The sequence below is a fragment of the Myiozetetes cayanensis genome, unplaced genomic scaffold (assembly GCF_022539395.1).
Source record: "Myiozetetes cayanensis isolate MyiCay16 unplaced genomic scaffold, myiCay2020 scf10, whole genome shotgun sequence".
Lineage (NCBI taxonomy): Eukaryota > Metazoa > Chordata > Aves > Passeriformes > Tyrannidae > Myiozetetes > Myiozetetes cayanensis.
Window position 1 is genome coordinate 16,068,883 of NW_026086605.1, and position 17,608 is coordinate 16,086,490.

General features: G+C 36.8%; 1 protein-coding gene across 2 annotated transcripts in view; it reads left to right on the forward strand.

The window, feature by feature from the left end:
- MARCHF5 (membrane associated ring-CH-type finger 5) overlaps positions 1–16,990 on the forward strand; it is a 28,404-nt gene extending 11,414 nt beyond the window's left edge. Inside the window, exons 2-6 of one of the 2 annotated variants that reach the window (XM_050305268.1) lie at positions 4,447–4,649; positions 9,665–9,765; positions 12,782–12,965; positions 13,387–13,553; positions 14,733–16,990. In XM_050305268.1, coding sequence (XP_050161225.1) covers positions 4,447–4,649; positions 9,665–9,765; positions 12,782–12,965; positions 13,387–13,553; positions 14,733–14,849 — 772 coding nt within the window. In that variant the 3' untranslated portion in view covers positions 14,850–16,990. Of the gene's footprint in view, positions 1–4,446; positions 4,650–9,634; positions 9,766–12,781; positions 12,966–13,386; positions 13,554–14,732 lie in introns of both variants that reach the window. The other variant, XM_050305267.1, reaches the window with a different exon arrangement.
- Positions 16,991–17,608: the final 618 nt, after the last annotated feature.

Below are 17,608 nucleotides of genomic sequence, written 5' to 3' on the forward strand. Positions count from 1 at the left end.
AACATTTTGCATTCCCACTTGCAGTACTGAATATTCGAAACCAGCCTATAAAGCAGCTGTGCTGTCCCAGTCTCACAAGTCATCTTCCATTAAGTGTTGTGAACACAAGGATATCTGCTGGGCTTATGGGGCTTTAGAAATTTCTGCAGATCTTTTACTAGTGCGTGTATGGAATCAATACACTGCTTTTAAATTACTTTTTTGTACTGCTTTACACAGTCATGCCTGCTTGAAAACAAAGCTGTTTTATGATGAATTCAGCTCTCACAGATTGAGGCAGATTTGATTTAAATTAGGTGAATTAGATTCTGTCTTCCATCTAAGACTGGTTTTGGAAAACAGTAACCTTGAGGAGGATTGCTTAATAAAAAGGAAAGCAGTCTGCCTCTAGGTACGTCTGTTGCTGCTGGAGGATCCTACTGATGTGTGGGAGCTGTAACTCCAACCAGGTACCAGAGAGAGTGGCCTCCTTTCCTAGTAAGAAACTTGTGGTTTGGAAAAGCCTGTTTTTAGGCAGGCCTTGGCTTTTTAGATTAGTCACATAACATTTGGAGTATAGGATCTCTAGTCTTCAGTACAAGTTTCTCTCCATCTGCTTTGCTCTTAACATATGCAATGTCCTGAAAAGGGTGTGTCTCTACTGTTTTACAGAGAAAACCAAATGGAATAAATGCATTTTCTTGGAGTCAGAATAGAATTTTTGAGACCGGAGAGCTTTAGCTGCTGGGCAGTGGAATCTCAAAGGCATTTGTAACCTTATATTCAAAGCTGAAATGGTGATATTGGCCTGGGTTTTGCCTATGTTTTCATTTTGCTTATGTTTTTTTTTTGTTTTGTTTGGGATTTTATTTGTTTGGTATTGTGGGGGGGTTTTTGTTGGGTTGGTTTGGGTTGGTTTGGTTTTTTTGTTTCATTTGGGGGTGGCTATTTTTCTTTTGAGCCAAGGAAGTGTGGGAAAATACATTAGTGTTATTGATTTGGCTCTGTAGAAAGTCATCAAGGAAAAAGGATTGAGTTTCTATCAGAAACAATGCCTTGTTCCACCTTTTCAGCCCTTTCTATTTCAGGTTATCTGAGTAGCAACCTGATTCAGTGGTAAGAATCAAGGTCATATTTTATTCAGTACAAGAAAACGGAAAATCTGGCAAGAGCCAAGGTACTTGTTTTGAAATGGTTTTATTTAGCCCTGTCTGCTATAGCTGCTGTCAATGGAAGGAGATAAAGCTGATGACAGAATACAGGGAATTTACTGTTCATTATTCATGACTTGCTAAAGGTTTAAGTCTGTAAAGGATTTTGTTGTTCTTTTCATAGGTCTTTCAGGTTTTCAGATATGATTGGCTGCAAGAAATTGGATGAAGCAATTAAAGAAAAGATGCATATTTTTCTTGACTTAACTAACCTTGACAGATAACTTGAGAACAGAATTTAATCCACAGAATATTCATGGACAAGTTCACTAGTTAAAATTGCAGTGTAGCAAGATTATGTTCATGCTTAAATCTGTCCTTATTTGAATAAACTCTAGACTTGCATTTTGTGCTGGCATCTCAGACCTAACTAGCTCTGTTGTGAAGTCTTTAGTTTATAAATAAAAATCTGAGTTGCAAAATTAAAGCAGTTGTAGACCTAAATAGGACGTGGAATGAATCAGTGAACATTTTACCTTTAATGCAGAAAAACCCCTGCTGAATAGGAACAATTATCAGTAGTGTTGTATTGTCTTATTTGTTCTTAAAGTAAATTTGGGAGGTCCTGATGTAAATAAATAAACATTTCATCCAGATTCTTACTAACTTGTGGCTTGGCTGTCTTTCCTCCTCCTGCTTAGGAAGGTTGATGTGTCCTTTCATTTGGGACTGCAGTAGCTGCATGTTGGGGGCACGAAGGTGAGAAGAGGGGTGGAGCTACAGGAGTGCAGAACATGACACTTGTGATTGAAACCAGTGTGGGGAAGGACAGGAAGAAGCCAAGTCAGTCTTTGATTTTACCTTCCCATTAAGACAAATGGAAGAAACTACAGCTCTGAGTCAGGGTGTCAGTTCTTCGGCTGAAGAGCCTTGAAGGCAAACTGAGGCACTTCTAGTCTTAGAGCACCTCAGTTTGACTTTACATCTGTAGCTACTGTAATGTATTCTGTACTTACAACTGGCCATGACAGGTTCATTTTACATATTGTTCAATATTACATTGCCTTTTCTGCAATCTTCCCTGGAATCTGAATCCCAAATTGTATTCCCTTTTACAAGTGTGCCACTAATAAGTCGCTACAGGCTGCCTTCTGCTCGTACACACAACTTAGTTTCAACACACTTCCACCACTATAGATCAAAAAAAGATTCAGTGCTTTAAAAATTATATATTGCAAATATTTTTCCTATAAACAGTTATATATAAACATTTATATATATATATAAACAGTTATTTCTACAAACAAAATGTGGTTATTCCTCTGTAAAGAAACATTTTCCATTTACAAATAGAATGCTACCCAAAGCAGTGAGGAAGGTGTTAGACAATATGTTTCATTTCTTCAAGTTGGAGCCCGACAAAATTAAATTTCCCAGTGTAGAGTCTCCGTCTTTTTCGTCATGGAGTTGAGAACAATAACAAAACCCACAACCTGTTTACAACTGACTTTTTAAAGGAATTGCTCTGGTTTTGTTGCTTTGAAAGTGGCTGTAGTGGCTCTTGATGTGCATATAATTCCCTTCTAAATGTTTTCTGATGAGCTTAGTTAGTTACAAGCATGTTTTTTTTTGAATGGGTGCAGCAGAGAGGCCTCCACTATGTCTATACTCGAGTATAAATTTGTGCATTTCTGACAACTGTTTAGGATTGGTTTCAGCAAGAGAGGATATGACAATCTTGCAAAATTTTGGAGGGGACTTCTAAACTGTAATTTCTCCTCCCAGGTGCTAACTTAAGTTAGAGATAGGATACAGAATGGGCAGACTGAAACAAAAAGTATGAGGGGGGGGAAGGAATAAAGGTGAGGAGTGATAGAGAAGCTGAAACAAGAAAAAATGACAGGGAGGAGTTTAAAAGGCCAGCAAGAAGGTTTTTTTACTGACAAGGAATGCTTGGGGGGGCGAGAGGAAAAGCATCATGAACCAGCATAACATCTTGGCATAGAAACCACTGTCATGATTCTCAAATACTAAAGATGTTTTGTTTACTAATGCCAGAGCATTTCTCAGTTTCTTCCTGTCTCAATTACTGTCTGTTACTGGTTACACGTTAAGAAGCCTCTTGGCTCTTCATCTTGATATTGTACTTGAGTTTTTAAGAGAACAAAACTCCATCAAAATAGTGATGCAAAACTTCAGATAGTGCACAATGTCTGATTAAATTGTGTCTTGATAGTTAAATTGTAGGGGTGATGTTGCTGTGTTGTTTTTTAAAGGCTTAAGTATGATTGCAATGGCTTGTGTAAAATATTTTAAAAATATATCAAATCAGATATCTATATTTCTATATGTACACTTATATTTGTAGAAAGATACTTGTTTTGATAGATTCTTGTTTATTATGTGAACTTTAATTTCTTCAGTATGGGAATTAGTAAATTTTTTCACAGTAAAAACTATTGGGTCAACATGTCTGATATTTTCCTAGTTTAGATCCATATTTTGCCTTCTCTTGCAAGTTGTAAGGTGTCCAAGGGTCAGTCCTAATCATCATGTCAGATATCTGGGAGGTACCAGGTTATGTGCTCACTTCAGGTCAGGTCATAGGGCCTGTCAGTCTTGTGTTTTCTCCTTACAGAGTTATTATGTTTGAATTTTAGATGTCCACATAATTCTGCAGTGCAGAAATTTCCTCCTCCAGTAGTACAATAGTATTCTTGAGTTACTTTGCAACCTGATCTACATTATACAAAATAGATTTGTTTCAACAAAGTACTTTTTTTTTTTTTCAAAGAGAGGAAATGAATTTAATATAATTATTTACAGTTCAGTTTGTGACATGCTGTATCATTTGTTTTGTTTTATAATTTAGGTGGATTGCAGTTAGTTTTCCAAGTAACAGACTACGGTATTGATGTTATATTTTTAACATCAAACAAGCTTACCAAAATGTCTGCTGTAGAAGGAGATGGTAATACACTAAAAAAATACATGGATTTTTCATATGTTGAATTAGTTATTCAAAGGTTGGACTACAGTCTCAAGGCTTTTTAATCATAAATTAGCTAAAAGTTAAATTAATAATTCTGGTTGTATTAAAAGCAGTTATTTAGCTGTCTGAAATATTATGTTTATTATGTTGGTTTTTATAGCAAAACTGTGGTACAAAATACTTACATTTTGGTGATTTAGAATGAGGTAACAAGCATCCTCTCCTCAACATGCACATTTTCTAAAGCCACCTGCTTTCACATGTGTATGTTTAGGTATGTAAAAGTGGCAAAAATATCTCTTTTTTTCCTTCCTGTAATTTCAGGAGCTGCTGGGTTTGTTTTGCTACCGACGAGGACGATCGGACAGCGGAGTGGGTGAGACCTTGCAGGTGCAGGGGCTCCACCAAATGGGTTCATCAGACGTGTCTGCAGCGCTGGGTGGATGAGAAGCAAAGAGGAAACAGTACTGCTAGAGTTGCCTGTCCTCAGTGCAATGCAGAATATTTAATAGTATTTCCAAAGCTAGGTAAGATATGTATCGTTGAAATTGTTGTTTCTATATTTGTTCTTGCTTTCTTTTTTTTTTTTCCTTTCTTGTACTCGGAGCCGTCAGTTCTGTTGAAAACTTGTCTATTCCCTTTTCCAGACAGAAAGAAATAACTTTATTTTTTGCTCACATCCTGTTCGGTGGCTTAGTTAAATACCTTCTAAAAGTTTTGTCTGTGTTCCACTCATGTAAATTGATAAATCTTGTGATTGACCTGTAATTATTTCATGGGTAATGGGATTATTTTTCAAGTTGAGCAGAGGGTGACTTCTTTCAGCAGTTGCCACACAGCACATAAACACATCCTTTTTTTTGACTCAGCTTGCAGAGAAACTTATCAAAGGAAATTAAGAGGAAAGAACCTTACTAAGCAGCATGTGGTATTACCCAAAAAACAAACTTTCACTTTGTTTGGGAGGTATTTCTGAGTCAACATTGCCCTGTAATAGATTCAGAATATCGTGGTTGCTGGGCACTGCTTTAGCTCTGTTGATCAAGGTGGAAGAAAAAGGTTGGATGTGGACTTTCAGAGTCTACTTACTTGAGTAGCCAGGTAGGACACTGTTGCATGTAATTAAATCAGCAGCCCTTCTTTGCCCGTGTGTTCTGTGGGATATATTAAGTAAAGCAAGAAAATGAAATGCTGCCACGGGCGCTTAAATTTTGTTTAAAAGTCAAACTGCTTGTTAAAGAAATGCTGATGTAGCAAGTGAGTGCAGGTATTTAGAGGATTTTAAAGATCTTTTAAAGTATCTTTTTTTTTTTGAATGAAACAAATGAAAGCAAGACACTCTCAATTCTTTGGGACAGAACCTCTTTCCTGTTGGTACAAGGGCTGACAAAATTAAGGTGTTGAGGGAATTTTACGAGTGATAATGTTTATTTCCATGATGGAACACTGAGTATTGGGAGAGAAAATATGGACTAGTGTGCTGTTGATATTCAAGAAACATAAAGCAGCATGAAGCTTACTACCAAGTTATTTATGTATTGACCACAATTCAGCTTCGCTATAAAGATAAGGGAGATCTCCATCATAAAGAAGGCATCAAGTGATAACATTTAGCATTGGCTTTGGGAAGAAAACTGGTGTAAAATCTGGATAGAGAATGTACCACAAAATTTTAGGCTGTTTAAAATTCTTATTTGTATCTTGAATGATGAAATTGTAATGTGAGCTGCATTTGCATTTTATTTTGGCATTGGGAAAAAGGGGAATCAGCTATAGTTTGGACAGGATACATGCAGATAAACAACAACAGGTGTTTTAATTTGTTCTTGCAATTTGTACCATATTGCATTTGAAAGCTAAAATTCCTAAATTCTAACACTGCTGCTTTCTGAAGGCAGGCTAAAATTCTTGCGTGAGATTTTTTCAGCTCTTGCATTCAGGTATGCAAGAACCTTTTCATGTATTTGATGTATTTTCCTTCACAATGCCATCTTTTTCCATTTTAAGAGACAAGGGCATAAAAATTCAGACTTGGGTAAGAGTACAAAAGACATCAATAGCAGAGCAGGGAGATGAATTTGGGTCCGTGCAACATCAATCACGAGCTTGAAGAGCCTTAAACAAGTGAGAGAGTCTTGCCCTTTTGTGGATCTTTCTAATAACCCAAAGCTGTTCTCTCACAATTCAAGTCAGTCAGTCCAGGTCACAGCAGGCAGAGCTGGACAGTAAGATGTTTTCAGGCAGTCTTGTTAGGAGCCCCTTTCTCCTGCAGCAGGAATCTTTGAAGTCAGTACTGGTCATACTGTACAAGAATCTAAGATTACTTGAGCAGGGAAGAAGTAACAAGTAAAAAGTTTCCCTGAGGCATCATAGTTCAAAAACTTATTTACATTAAAACTTCTCTAATGTGCTGCTGGAAACTTCTTTCTAAAAAAAAAAAAAATTTCTGTGAAAGGGCACTCCCTAACGTAAGTTTTAATTAATGATTCTAGTTTGAAAGTAATATCAGTTTGAGGAGGCATCCATTAATATCTTTATAAGGAACAGTGGGTATCTTTTTATATAATTACCAATTCTAAACAACCCCTCCCATGGCATATCTTTACATTATAATTCCATTTAAAATTTGATAGTGCCTATCAGCTTTGGTGATTGGTAATAATTATGTTCTTGCTAGCTCTTTTCCTCTCTTCTGAGAACTTTTACTAAATAGAAAAAAAATATTGGCACTTTGAAAGTAACTGAAGTCTCTCTTATATAATTATTTCAGTTTAATGGACAGAAAACAGATTATGGCAGAAAAAATTCTGTTAAAGCATGATAGGTTTTGCAAAATGAAAAACATTTTCATTTTGTATCTCCTTCTTTAATTTGTATATCAGTGATATTTATTTTCCTTCTTCTTCCTTAATACCATTTTAAAAGAAACAGATTTGTCCTCCTTTCTCACTGCTGCCTTCCTAAGGGACTAGTTAAAAAGTTGTTTCAGTAATTTTTTTTCTAGTATTCTATACCCAATTCTGTAGTTAGCTTCTCTTAATGATTAATATCAGGAGGTGTGATTTGTTACTACTTGAAGTGTTACAAGGGAAGCTTCACTGCTTTTTGAGTCTCTTATCTTCAAACAAATACAAGGTTTCAAAATGACACAACTGAACAACTTTTTCAGTGACTGTGGGAAACGGTCAAGATGTGTAAATTACTGTGCATTTCGTACTTGCAGTTACGACCTTGTTGCTACTTCAAGCACACCGATAGACATCCCAGCGCTTTCTTAAGTCTGGAAAATTAAACACAGTTGTTAAGAGCTGAACTGCTTGTTCTAGTTCCTTGTATTTTAAACCGTGTTCCTTCTTCACAAACTTTTTGATTTTGGTACTTAATCAACAATAGGATGCTCAACTCGAGAACAAATTAACTCTGCAGTTACGCTGTTTGTGGACTAATTGACATCAGTATATTTGAAGCAGGATACTGGTGAGCTGTTCAGTGTCTTAAAAGCCACATAGGAACATTCTTCCTGCCCTTAAAACAAGAGCTTTTTGCTAAAGAATGCACAGAGTACTGGAAAATGCACACAAAGAGAAACTATTTGAAGGACATGAGTAGCAAATTAAGAACTCAAGGCTCCAGCAGAGCTCAAATAGAGAGTGCATTAAGCAACATTCTGCCCAAGTTGTTAGGACTGCCCACCAGTCTGATGCATATTCACACACATACACATGTATAGGGAAAAAAAGTTAGTCCTTCTGTAAGGGCTCTGGATGCCACCACTGTACAAATAGTGTGTAAAATTCTACCCTGTTTAAAAAGAAAAAAAGGAAAAAACCCATCACAAAACAGATGTATTTGAGAGTGCTTTATGAGAATACCGATGCTGATAAAACATGACAGTGGATGAATTCAATTAGATGTTCCTCTTGCTTTTTTTCACTGACTGACTTGAACTGAGTAGAACTGGTTGTTTTGAGATCACTCACACTAGAGCTGTGCTCTGAAAAAGAGGAACCAACGAAGTCATGAAACAGGAGTAACAATTTTGTCACTGTGGCTCATGGAAACACATTTTCTGCAAATATCTGATGTGAATGTCAGATCTTGTTTCAATGTTTAAATGCACAGCTTTTAATTCATTTAGTGTAAATATGATAGTTCAGACACCATTTTTTGGGAATGGGATGTTAAATTATCACCACTCTAATAACTAAGAAAATAAAACTGTGATGTACTACGAGTATTCAAGGTGATAACTGAGCTGCAAGGAATTCTTTTGTATTTGGGCAATGCCAAAAGTTTTACCTTTGGAAAGGTAAAAAATAAAAAACCTATGGCACCTAATCTTAATTCTGTGCAAGGTCAGAACAAGTTTTGATTTGTTGGAGGTCAGGAGGAAAATGGCAATGAACTCAGGACCAGTGTACAATCCAGAACATGCTCACTAGCCTGGCTATTCATCTAGCAGAAGTCCTGTCCATCTAGTCTATCCAGACTTCACTAAGTCATTTCATGCCATTGCTCAAGAGAGCCAGAGTGGGAAAACCTTAATGAGAGACACAGAGGATTAGTTACTTGAAGAATGCCTGTAGGCTGGTTTTGAGCATAACTTTCTCACTGAATTTGGTAGGGAAAAGTAGGAGGGAGCTAACAGGAACTGTTCTGCCTTTGAGCTGGGGGAGGACAGTCTGTATGTAGAATTTGTTGACAAATACAAAAGTAATGTAGAATCTGATCATAGTGATGATGTTTTTCACTTCCATACATACATTTCAGTGTTCTGGCTTTTGCTTGACTGGTGCTGTTGCAGTCGCTCAAAGAAAAGATACAACATTGCCCTTGTTCACCTCAGCAGGGTTGGCCAGAGTAATGTCTTGCTCTAAGTCTACAAAGTGCAGTTGTCCATAGACAAAACAATGGAACTATTCGTGCATTGTTGTCAAAGGCACTAAATAACCTAAATAGGAGTGTATTTTATCTCTAGTGTTTGAGAGGTAGTCCTCTAAAAATACTGAATGCACCCTCTACCAGTGGAAAGAGCCTTTCCTATTGACTGTGCTACTTCTTACTGTATAGCAGGATAGTTTAATGGTAGAATTTTCAGGTGAAGCTGTCAAAGATAAGTACATGAAGTACCTTACTACTTATTGATATTTTTTCCTTTTGAAACCTAAGTGTCTAACAAAAAAAGCCACTAAGCCTAAAGTGGTTTCCAAAACAGAATCATTCTGATCCAACACAAAGGAAGCTTGTCAACTTTTGTGGGTAAATTAGAGCTCTAATCAGTTTATCAATCTCTTGGAAAGATGTTGCAGTAAATAAAATAGTAGGTAGCTACAAGTTTAGCTTAGTAGCTTTTTAATTATATGTCCTCATTTAAACAGTACGTGTGGTATGTCAGACTTGTATCTTGCCAAGTTTGTTCTTTCTTATCAGTGACAGACATCGAGATCTTTCTTCAGGATGCTTTTATGTGTATTTATATCTATCTTGAAACCTTACTTTTCCTTTATCATAGGTCCAGTTGTTTACGTTTTGGATCTTGCAGATCGACTGATCTCAAAGGCATGTCCCTTTGCCGCAGCTGGAATAATGGTGGGCTCTATATACTGGACAGCTGTTACGTACGGAGCCGTGACGGTGATGCAGGTACACACGTGTTCCCTCTCCTTACCAGCTTTGAAAGCGAGTCTTCTAAAGAAATGGTCTATTAAGAGTCCTCTTTTCCTTGGCTTAAAACATACTTCAGCTGCTTTCATTGTGGTTAACAAGTGAATTCCAGATGGGCGCACAGAAAGCGTTTCACTTTTAACTGGTCACACTGTATAAAGCCAAGTCTGCCTGTTCAAACGTGGTTCAGTCTGCAGCTAACAAAATTCACTGCTGCTCTAGTTGGCTGCCTGTTGTATGGCAGGCTGGTGAACCCAAGTCTGTTCTCACAGAAAAGGTGGCATTACTGCCTAGCTACTACTAATGTGTAATTCTTCAGAAAGGACATGAGACTAATCTTTTCTCTTAGCTGGAGAAAAACTTTGCTGGTAACATTCAAAGGGTTGAAACGTGGTGATTTTTTTTTTTTTTTAATTGTATGAAAGAAAATGCACCCTCTGAATGATGCAATTCATTCATAAACAAGAAATGCAAAACACTGCAAATTAATAATATGCTCTTTTGATTACTTCAGACTGTATGATTAGTTGAAAGGGGAAAAAATACTTTTCCTACTTCTGTTCTTGTGAGCTTGCTATTTAAATATAAAAATAATGTTGATAGGTGGTAGACTATTGACTACAGAAAGGCTTGTTCACAGCTGTCCTAGTTCAGCCACAAGACAAGAGTTTTCACAGATGGTACAATTAGAAGGACCTTTGTTACTGTTGTAGTTGTTGATTCGTATATCAAGTCCATAACCTGTTTTGCCTGAAAGCATAAAAACATTTCTGATGCAAATTCAGTTGTATGCCAGCAAGTATTGCTCTACACAGTTCTCATTTTAAATATACAACCTGGTCCTTCTCCACGTAAGTCATCTGGCAGTAGTTGTTCCTGAACAGTGTGGTACTGCCCTGCAGTTCTGCAGATGGCTCCATCTCAAGATGATGTGCTGTTCTGGTTCAGTTTGTGTGTGATCTTGTAGCAGAAATGAAGTGGAGCCCAAACGAGTTGTTGCAGTCCCCCTGGCACCAGTTTGGCTGGGGTCAAGCAGGTGCATGAGGTGTGTAATGACTTTGAGTACCACCTCCTTGCCAGTGGACAAGTCTCTGTATTACAGAATGGTACACTTAGGAATTTTCTCATTGGATATTTTACTCTTTGTTTCCTACGGGAACATTACAACCACCTGTAATACCACAACCAGACTTTTGAAATGCACCAGTCCTCTTCTCCTTGCCCATTGAGTCCATTTCTGTAGGAAAGTATATGACCTTTTTAGCTGCCCTAACTACATAACCAAATGGAAAGATAAGTGCTTCTTTCTGTAGTTGTTTTGCTTTTGAAATGAGGATCTGTCTAAACATCAGTTTAGGCAGTTGGTCAAATCCCAGGTACGAAGAATTAGCACTTTACCTGATTTAATGTTTTTGATTGTATGGATGACGCACTGGGCAAGACAATTTATTTTTGCTTAGAAGGGGGAAGATTAAGGTGGTAATAGAGGGAAACTGTTCCACCCCTTTTGCCACCCCGACTTGTCTCCTGATGCATTTCAGACTCCTTTCCTTCAGCTGAATGAGAAGCACAAAGCTATTTTTAAAGGTTAAGAAAATTAAATACAGCATTGACATTGTGACTCCGTTGGTAGCTAAGTCAGTAACAAATCATACAGGGTTACTGAAAGCAAAGAAATATAGTAATCTAAAGCAGAAGAGACAAGATACTGAGGCTTTTTTAGATGGACAAGGACTCTAAGGAGAAAAAGGATAGCGTCAGACTTCATGGTTTGGGTGGAAGATATGGAAGAAGCTGGAAGACAGATGCTGAATATTTTTTTCAGGGATAATCTTTTGGCAGCAACAGTATCGGTTATGCCTATTTTTAGATAACATAACTTCCTGTTCTGGAAGCATAAAATGGAATAGTTTTCAAAGCATGTCTAAAAAATACAGTTTGAAGGTACTGGGGTACATTACCCTGGCAAGTGAAGACTTGATAGCTTGTTGTATTTGTGGGGAAAACAAAAAGTCAGTGAAAGTGCATCAGAAAATCCACTGCCTGACAAACATAATAATTACTTTAATGTTTCTAGTCTTCCTGGATTCTTATAGAGAGAGTCATGAAACAGCCTGTTCTTCCCAGAAGGACCTCAAGGACTTTGTTAGCATTTAGTAATTCTTAAATTGAGACACCTCTAGAGGATATCTACCACTCTAATGTTTTTTATGTCCTCGGCCCCATTAGATTTATTCAAAATTAAAACTATGTACTTTTTAGGAAACATAAGGCACTGTTTTGTTACAATTTTAATACATACGTTTTATAAACTGCAAAGGCTGATTAATTTTTTTATGTGCCAGTAGAAAGGGTAAGACGCAGCAGTAATGATTGTCCTTTAAAATCATAGCACTAACCACATTTGAAAATAAAGTACACATGAGGAAATGCTATTTCCACTACAGTTAAAAATAATGTATCTTCCTGCACTGTCTAGAGAAGCAACAGTTTAATACTGTGGTCTCTGTGGCATAAGGGATTCCTAAATAACGTAACATTTTGATTAAAACATCGTGAGATACTTGCTATTAGTTTATCCTTTGAACAGTAGTATCCAATCAATTTCTGAGTGTAGAATTAATTGTTGTAAAACTGTAAATGCTTCAGTGCATTTTGGAAAGCATTTGGAAAGCCTGCTAAATTAATGTTTCAGATGTTTAGAGGTTTTACCTACACAGAAACACATGAAACTTCTCTTGGGATGGGAAGGAATTGTGTTACAGCTCTCTGCAAAATTAATGATTTGCAAGCTAGGGCTGGTAGCTCACCTGCATTACACTTCATAAGCAACCAAGGATACAAAGAGAAAACAGACTAAATTAGGTAAAACAATATTCCTTTTAACTTTAACTTAAAATGTGTGGGCAGCTCCGAACAGACTTGACTCTGTAAGTTATGTTTTTGTTCCGTTGTGGCCTTTGTTATGTTTGTCAACCGTGTGTGTATTTTCCAGGTTGTGGGTCACAAAGAAGGTCTTGATGTGATGGAGAGAGCTGATCCCTTATTTCTTCTGATTGGCCTTCCCACTATCCCAGTCATGCTAATATTGGGCAAGATGATCCGCTGGGAGGACTATGTGCTCAGACTGTGGCGCAAATACTCTAATAAGCTACAAATTTTGAACAGCATTTTTCCAGGTAATGTGATAAATTAAAAGAAAACACCAAGATTGCATTTTTCTGCCTTCAGGAGATAGGGATAGGCAAGTAGTGTTTGCCATTCTTAAGTAGAGGTGATTAACACCATCCCTCTCTTCTCTGTTCATTCTGTTAGATTGTGTTTGTACAGTACTTACAGGGAAAGGTAGGCCAAGAGAAGCAGGACCGTGGTATCAGTTAAGGCCTTAGTAACAAAAGAAGCTGCTAAAAATCACGTGTCCTATCTGAAAGCAAAAATTAATACAGTAATTTAATGGAAACAGAATATTCACTGAGAAGAGGGATAGTTCTCAAAAAGTAATTGGGCTATAGATTTGTAAAGGAGTGGGCACTGCTGTGCTGTGCTCTTTTCGAGGCAGTGCCTATGTAATCTTTTCTTTCTCCACTCTTATCCCTTTAGGCATTGGATGTCCTGTTCCTCGTATTCCAGCAGAGGCCAACCCTTTGGCAGATCATGTCTCTGCTACACGTATTCTCTGTGGAGCTCTGGTTTTCCCTACTATTGCCACGATAGTTGGCAAGCTGATGTTCAGCAGTGTTAACTCAAATTTACAAAGGACAATCTTGGTAAGATTCAGTATTGTTTGTTTGATAAATTATTATAATATGGGAATATGAAGCATTGTAGGGGAAGGAGGAAAGGTAAAAAGGAACATGAATTGATCTAGAATTTTAAGAGTGGCATTTGATTAAGGGAAGGGGTTTTTTAAGGTTGCCTGTTTTGGCAGTGGACAAGCACCATGTGGGTGAAGACTTTGTCCTTATGACTGAAACTATCTCAGTTCAAGACAAGGCTGAAACTTTTATCTGGTCCTGTACCAAGCAAACCTTAGCAGTAACCTTAGCCAGCATCTTCTAAGAACAATCTCTGCAAGAGAAGACTAGGATTTATATTATAAACTTTTTCATATAAACTTCCGTTTACTAATTTTGAGAGAAGCCCTTTGTTTCTTATTTTAATAAGGAGAGAAAAACTAACTCTCCAGAGAAGTTGAGTGGAGAGGGAGTGACAAAGAGAGGAGATGATCTCTTGCTTTGTGAATAACCTCTCTGGTTGCAGCCATGCAACAGGAAGCACACTGAGTTTGGTAATATGGTATCCCAGGTCATCTGACTGTCACTTCAGCCCCCTTTACAATTCCAATGTGTTTATGCCCCTCTCTTCCATAGAGAAGAAACAGTGATATTACAAACATGCACGCAGACTAAAGGCTTCTTGGTGTCTCACTTTGAAGGCTTGAGATAAACATATTATAAAACTTTCTAGGGGGAAAAAAGTGTGTTTTACAAAGACAGGGTTTATTTCACTTCACTTTTGGCAAGTGGTGTTTTTCAGAGTCTGGTTATAGAATAGTTATGTTTATTATTCCTTGTGCCATGTATAGTATATATACAGAGAAGGGAGGAAAGCAGATACATATCTGCATTGTCTTTGTTCTTGAAATAAGATGTATTTTGGTTTGGTTGTTTTTTTTTTTTTTAAGAATGTTTGTCAGATTTCCAAGCAAATAAAAGCTTTTATAGATTCAGTGTGTAATCCCTTTAAGTAACATTAACCTCTGTAACAGTGCATTATGACAGAAAAGTCTGAGATACTCGTTTGGAATTGTCCTAATTAGGTAATCTTCAAAAGAAAATGCCATATGTTTGAAAACAAATCTTCTTTGACTGGAAATTTTTAAGAAGAACATTTGCAATGGTATGTCACTGAACTGTGCAGGTTTTCAAAATATCTTTTTATTTCAGGGTGGAATTGCTTTTGTTGCTATAAAAGGAGCTTTTAAGGTTTACTTCAAGCAGCAGCAATATTTGCGCCAAGCTCACCGCAAAATTTTAAATTATCCTGAGCAAGAAGGAGCGTAAGGCTGTGACCTCCAGATGTCATAGAGTCTCACCTAACAGGTTTCCATGTTGTATTGGTTCCATTGTTATTGCACAGTAGTGGAAAATTGTGATAAGTTGCTGCTCCTCTTTTTTTTTCTTTTCTCTTTAAATACAATAAAGCACTGTCTTGTGGCAGGGTAAATCCTTTCAGCAACCACTGAACCTAAGAATGTGACTTGGCTTTCATTATTTTTGGGTATTTCTGTAGGGCAACAGGCTTCTTGAATTATTTTCTTTGAGCCAATATACTGAATAGAAAAAAAAAGCATCAACTACAGAACATTTTAAATGTTGTTAATGTGGGCTATATCCAAATGCCTTGTCTATAGGTGTTTTCATACCCACGCTGTCATCCATTCAGCATTTCACACAATGAAGGGAATTTGTTTTAGAAAGGAAGTGTGAGTCATTGCCGAGGAGAAGTAACTGTGGGACATCAGTCAGTAAAGATTTCCTTGGGTTTTGCTGGTATCAAACCGGGAGTGTGAAATACTCAAATGACAGCGAAAGCAGAAGACAGATCACCCTCTACAGGACTTGTATGTCAGCTTGAACCACCTAAGTACTAGGTGTTAAAATTAGCATGCCTTTCAGGTGACTGTTTCATTACTGATAATTTTCAGTGTCCTGTTGTATCTTCTGCAGTGCCTGGTGTCATTTTCTCATGGCTTTACTGGTTTGTAACTGGTGCTGGATAGCATTTTTTTCCTCCACAGTAAAAGAATAATAATAATGGAGGAAATAAATTGCAGTTGCTTAGTTTGTAGTTAAATATTAGAACACTTGTTTAGTTTCCATGTTCCTTTTGATTGTGTAAATATCCATACAAGTACCAAGAGCAGTAAAATGTGAGGAAACAACAATGAACACTAAAGCTACGTTTTAACTGACAGAGTAGGGTATCTTCTAAATTTCCAGACCCGAGTGCACGACTCAGCCCTGTTCAGGACTGGCCTGGAGGAAGGGCTGGCTGGAAGGGCGTGACACTACACCCTGAGTACCTGATCTGAGCATCCTGCCAGCAGGGTAGATGCTCTTAAGGTAACTCAGCTCCATTTTGTAAAGGACTAAAGGATAAATCTTAAATGTGTAATAAAGTTTATTTATACAGTAAGCTTTACTGTTCCAATATGTCTGAGGTAGTCAGCTGAGGGAGACATTAGCACTTCAGTTATTTGATGTATTTATAAACTTAATTTCAACAGAAATTGACTGTTTTGTGAAGTTAAATTTTGACAAACGTAATACAGCCATTTAATATTCATACCAGACCTAATCTAGATTTAGTACTTCAAGTTCTTTCTTAACAACAATTTGGTTTTGTCCAGGTTTTTCTTTTCTTTATTCATATTAGTATGTCAAATGCATGGAGAAAGGTTTAAAAAAATCTTCTAGTGGAATTGTTCATAAATATTTCTTTTCACCAGAAATGAAGTAAATGCAGAATGGAGTTCATATTTGACTGCAATAATGTATGTTAAGAGAAATTCAAAATAAGGTACCTTTTCTATAGTATGTTTATCTTAATTACCAAGATGTAATATTTTAGAATTGTACAAAAGTGTATATAAAGGCTAATTAGTATTCAAAAACTATACAGGTATTGAGAATTATGCATTCAATCAATATCAAATACAGTTAAGTTTCTTGCAGTACTGGAAGAATTACTATAATCTTGTAAGTCTGCTGATTATATTTGTCGTAGTGGGCTCACTTTTATATAAAACTCTTAAATTGAGTAGCAGCCTCTGAAAGTTGCTGCTTTCTGTAAGATAGTCTTGAAACAATATTATATGTATTTCTTACAGAATTCCTCGTTTCAAGAAAACAGCTTTTCAGTGGTCTTCACTGTATATATTTCCAAACAATTTATTACTGTTTTTTAAAAGTTTGAAGAATTGAATGGTGCAAATTAGCGGGTTTGAAACTTGTTCCATGGGAAAGCTCATTGTCTCCTCTGGAAGTTAAAGCTATTGTAAAAATACAATTATAAAAATACTGTATGGACTGTAAGATGAGTTCACATGAGCGGTAGAAGGTCATTACTCTGTAAATCTTGTTTTTAAGTATTGAAAATTATAGTTATGTTGAATTAGGTTGAATAAATATTTTTTACACTCCCTAGTGTATTTTGTCAGTTGAACAAAAGCCTGTAGCAAAACTTTTTAATGACAAATGTGTTTTGTTTTATATATATATGTGAGGATTTATAATTAATTTTAAGTTGATAGCCTAAAGAAATATCTTGGTGATGAAGGAAGAATTACTATAAGACTTAAAGCTGGCATTGGCTTTTGGTTTGGTGGTTTTTTTCTGTTTCTCCTCTCTAGTGATCAATAAATGATGTAGGGGAATGGATTTCTCAAACATTTAAAGCAAAACAATTGCAACACAGACAACTCCCAACACACAGCTGGGGTTGGGAGCTACTACATTTCTTTAGGTTGGCTGATGGGCAGCATTTATTTGGGCAATACACTGATCCCTCCTCTTATCTTGAGAAAGATAATACTGGCTGTAGGAAGTGTATTTTTCACTAATAGCCAATTTATGTCCCATTATTTTCAGGACAAGGAATATGAAATGTTATCTGGCATTTCTGACTATACTTTCTTACCTGTAATTTGGTTTCTCTTAGACTTCCATTATATTGACAAAGGCACAAATTTTCTGAGCTGTGATTATGTAAATACATAGTAGTTGCTTCTCCCCTTCTCTCTCCTCTCCTGCCTTAAATC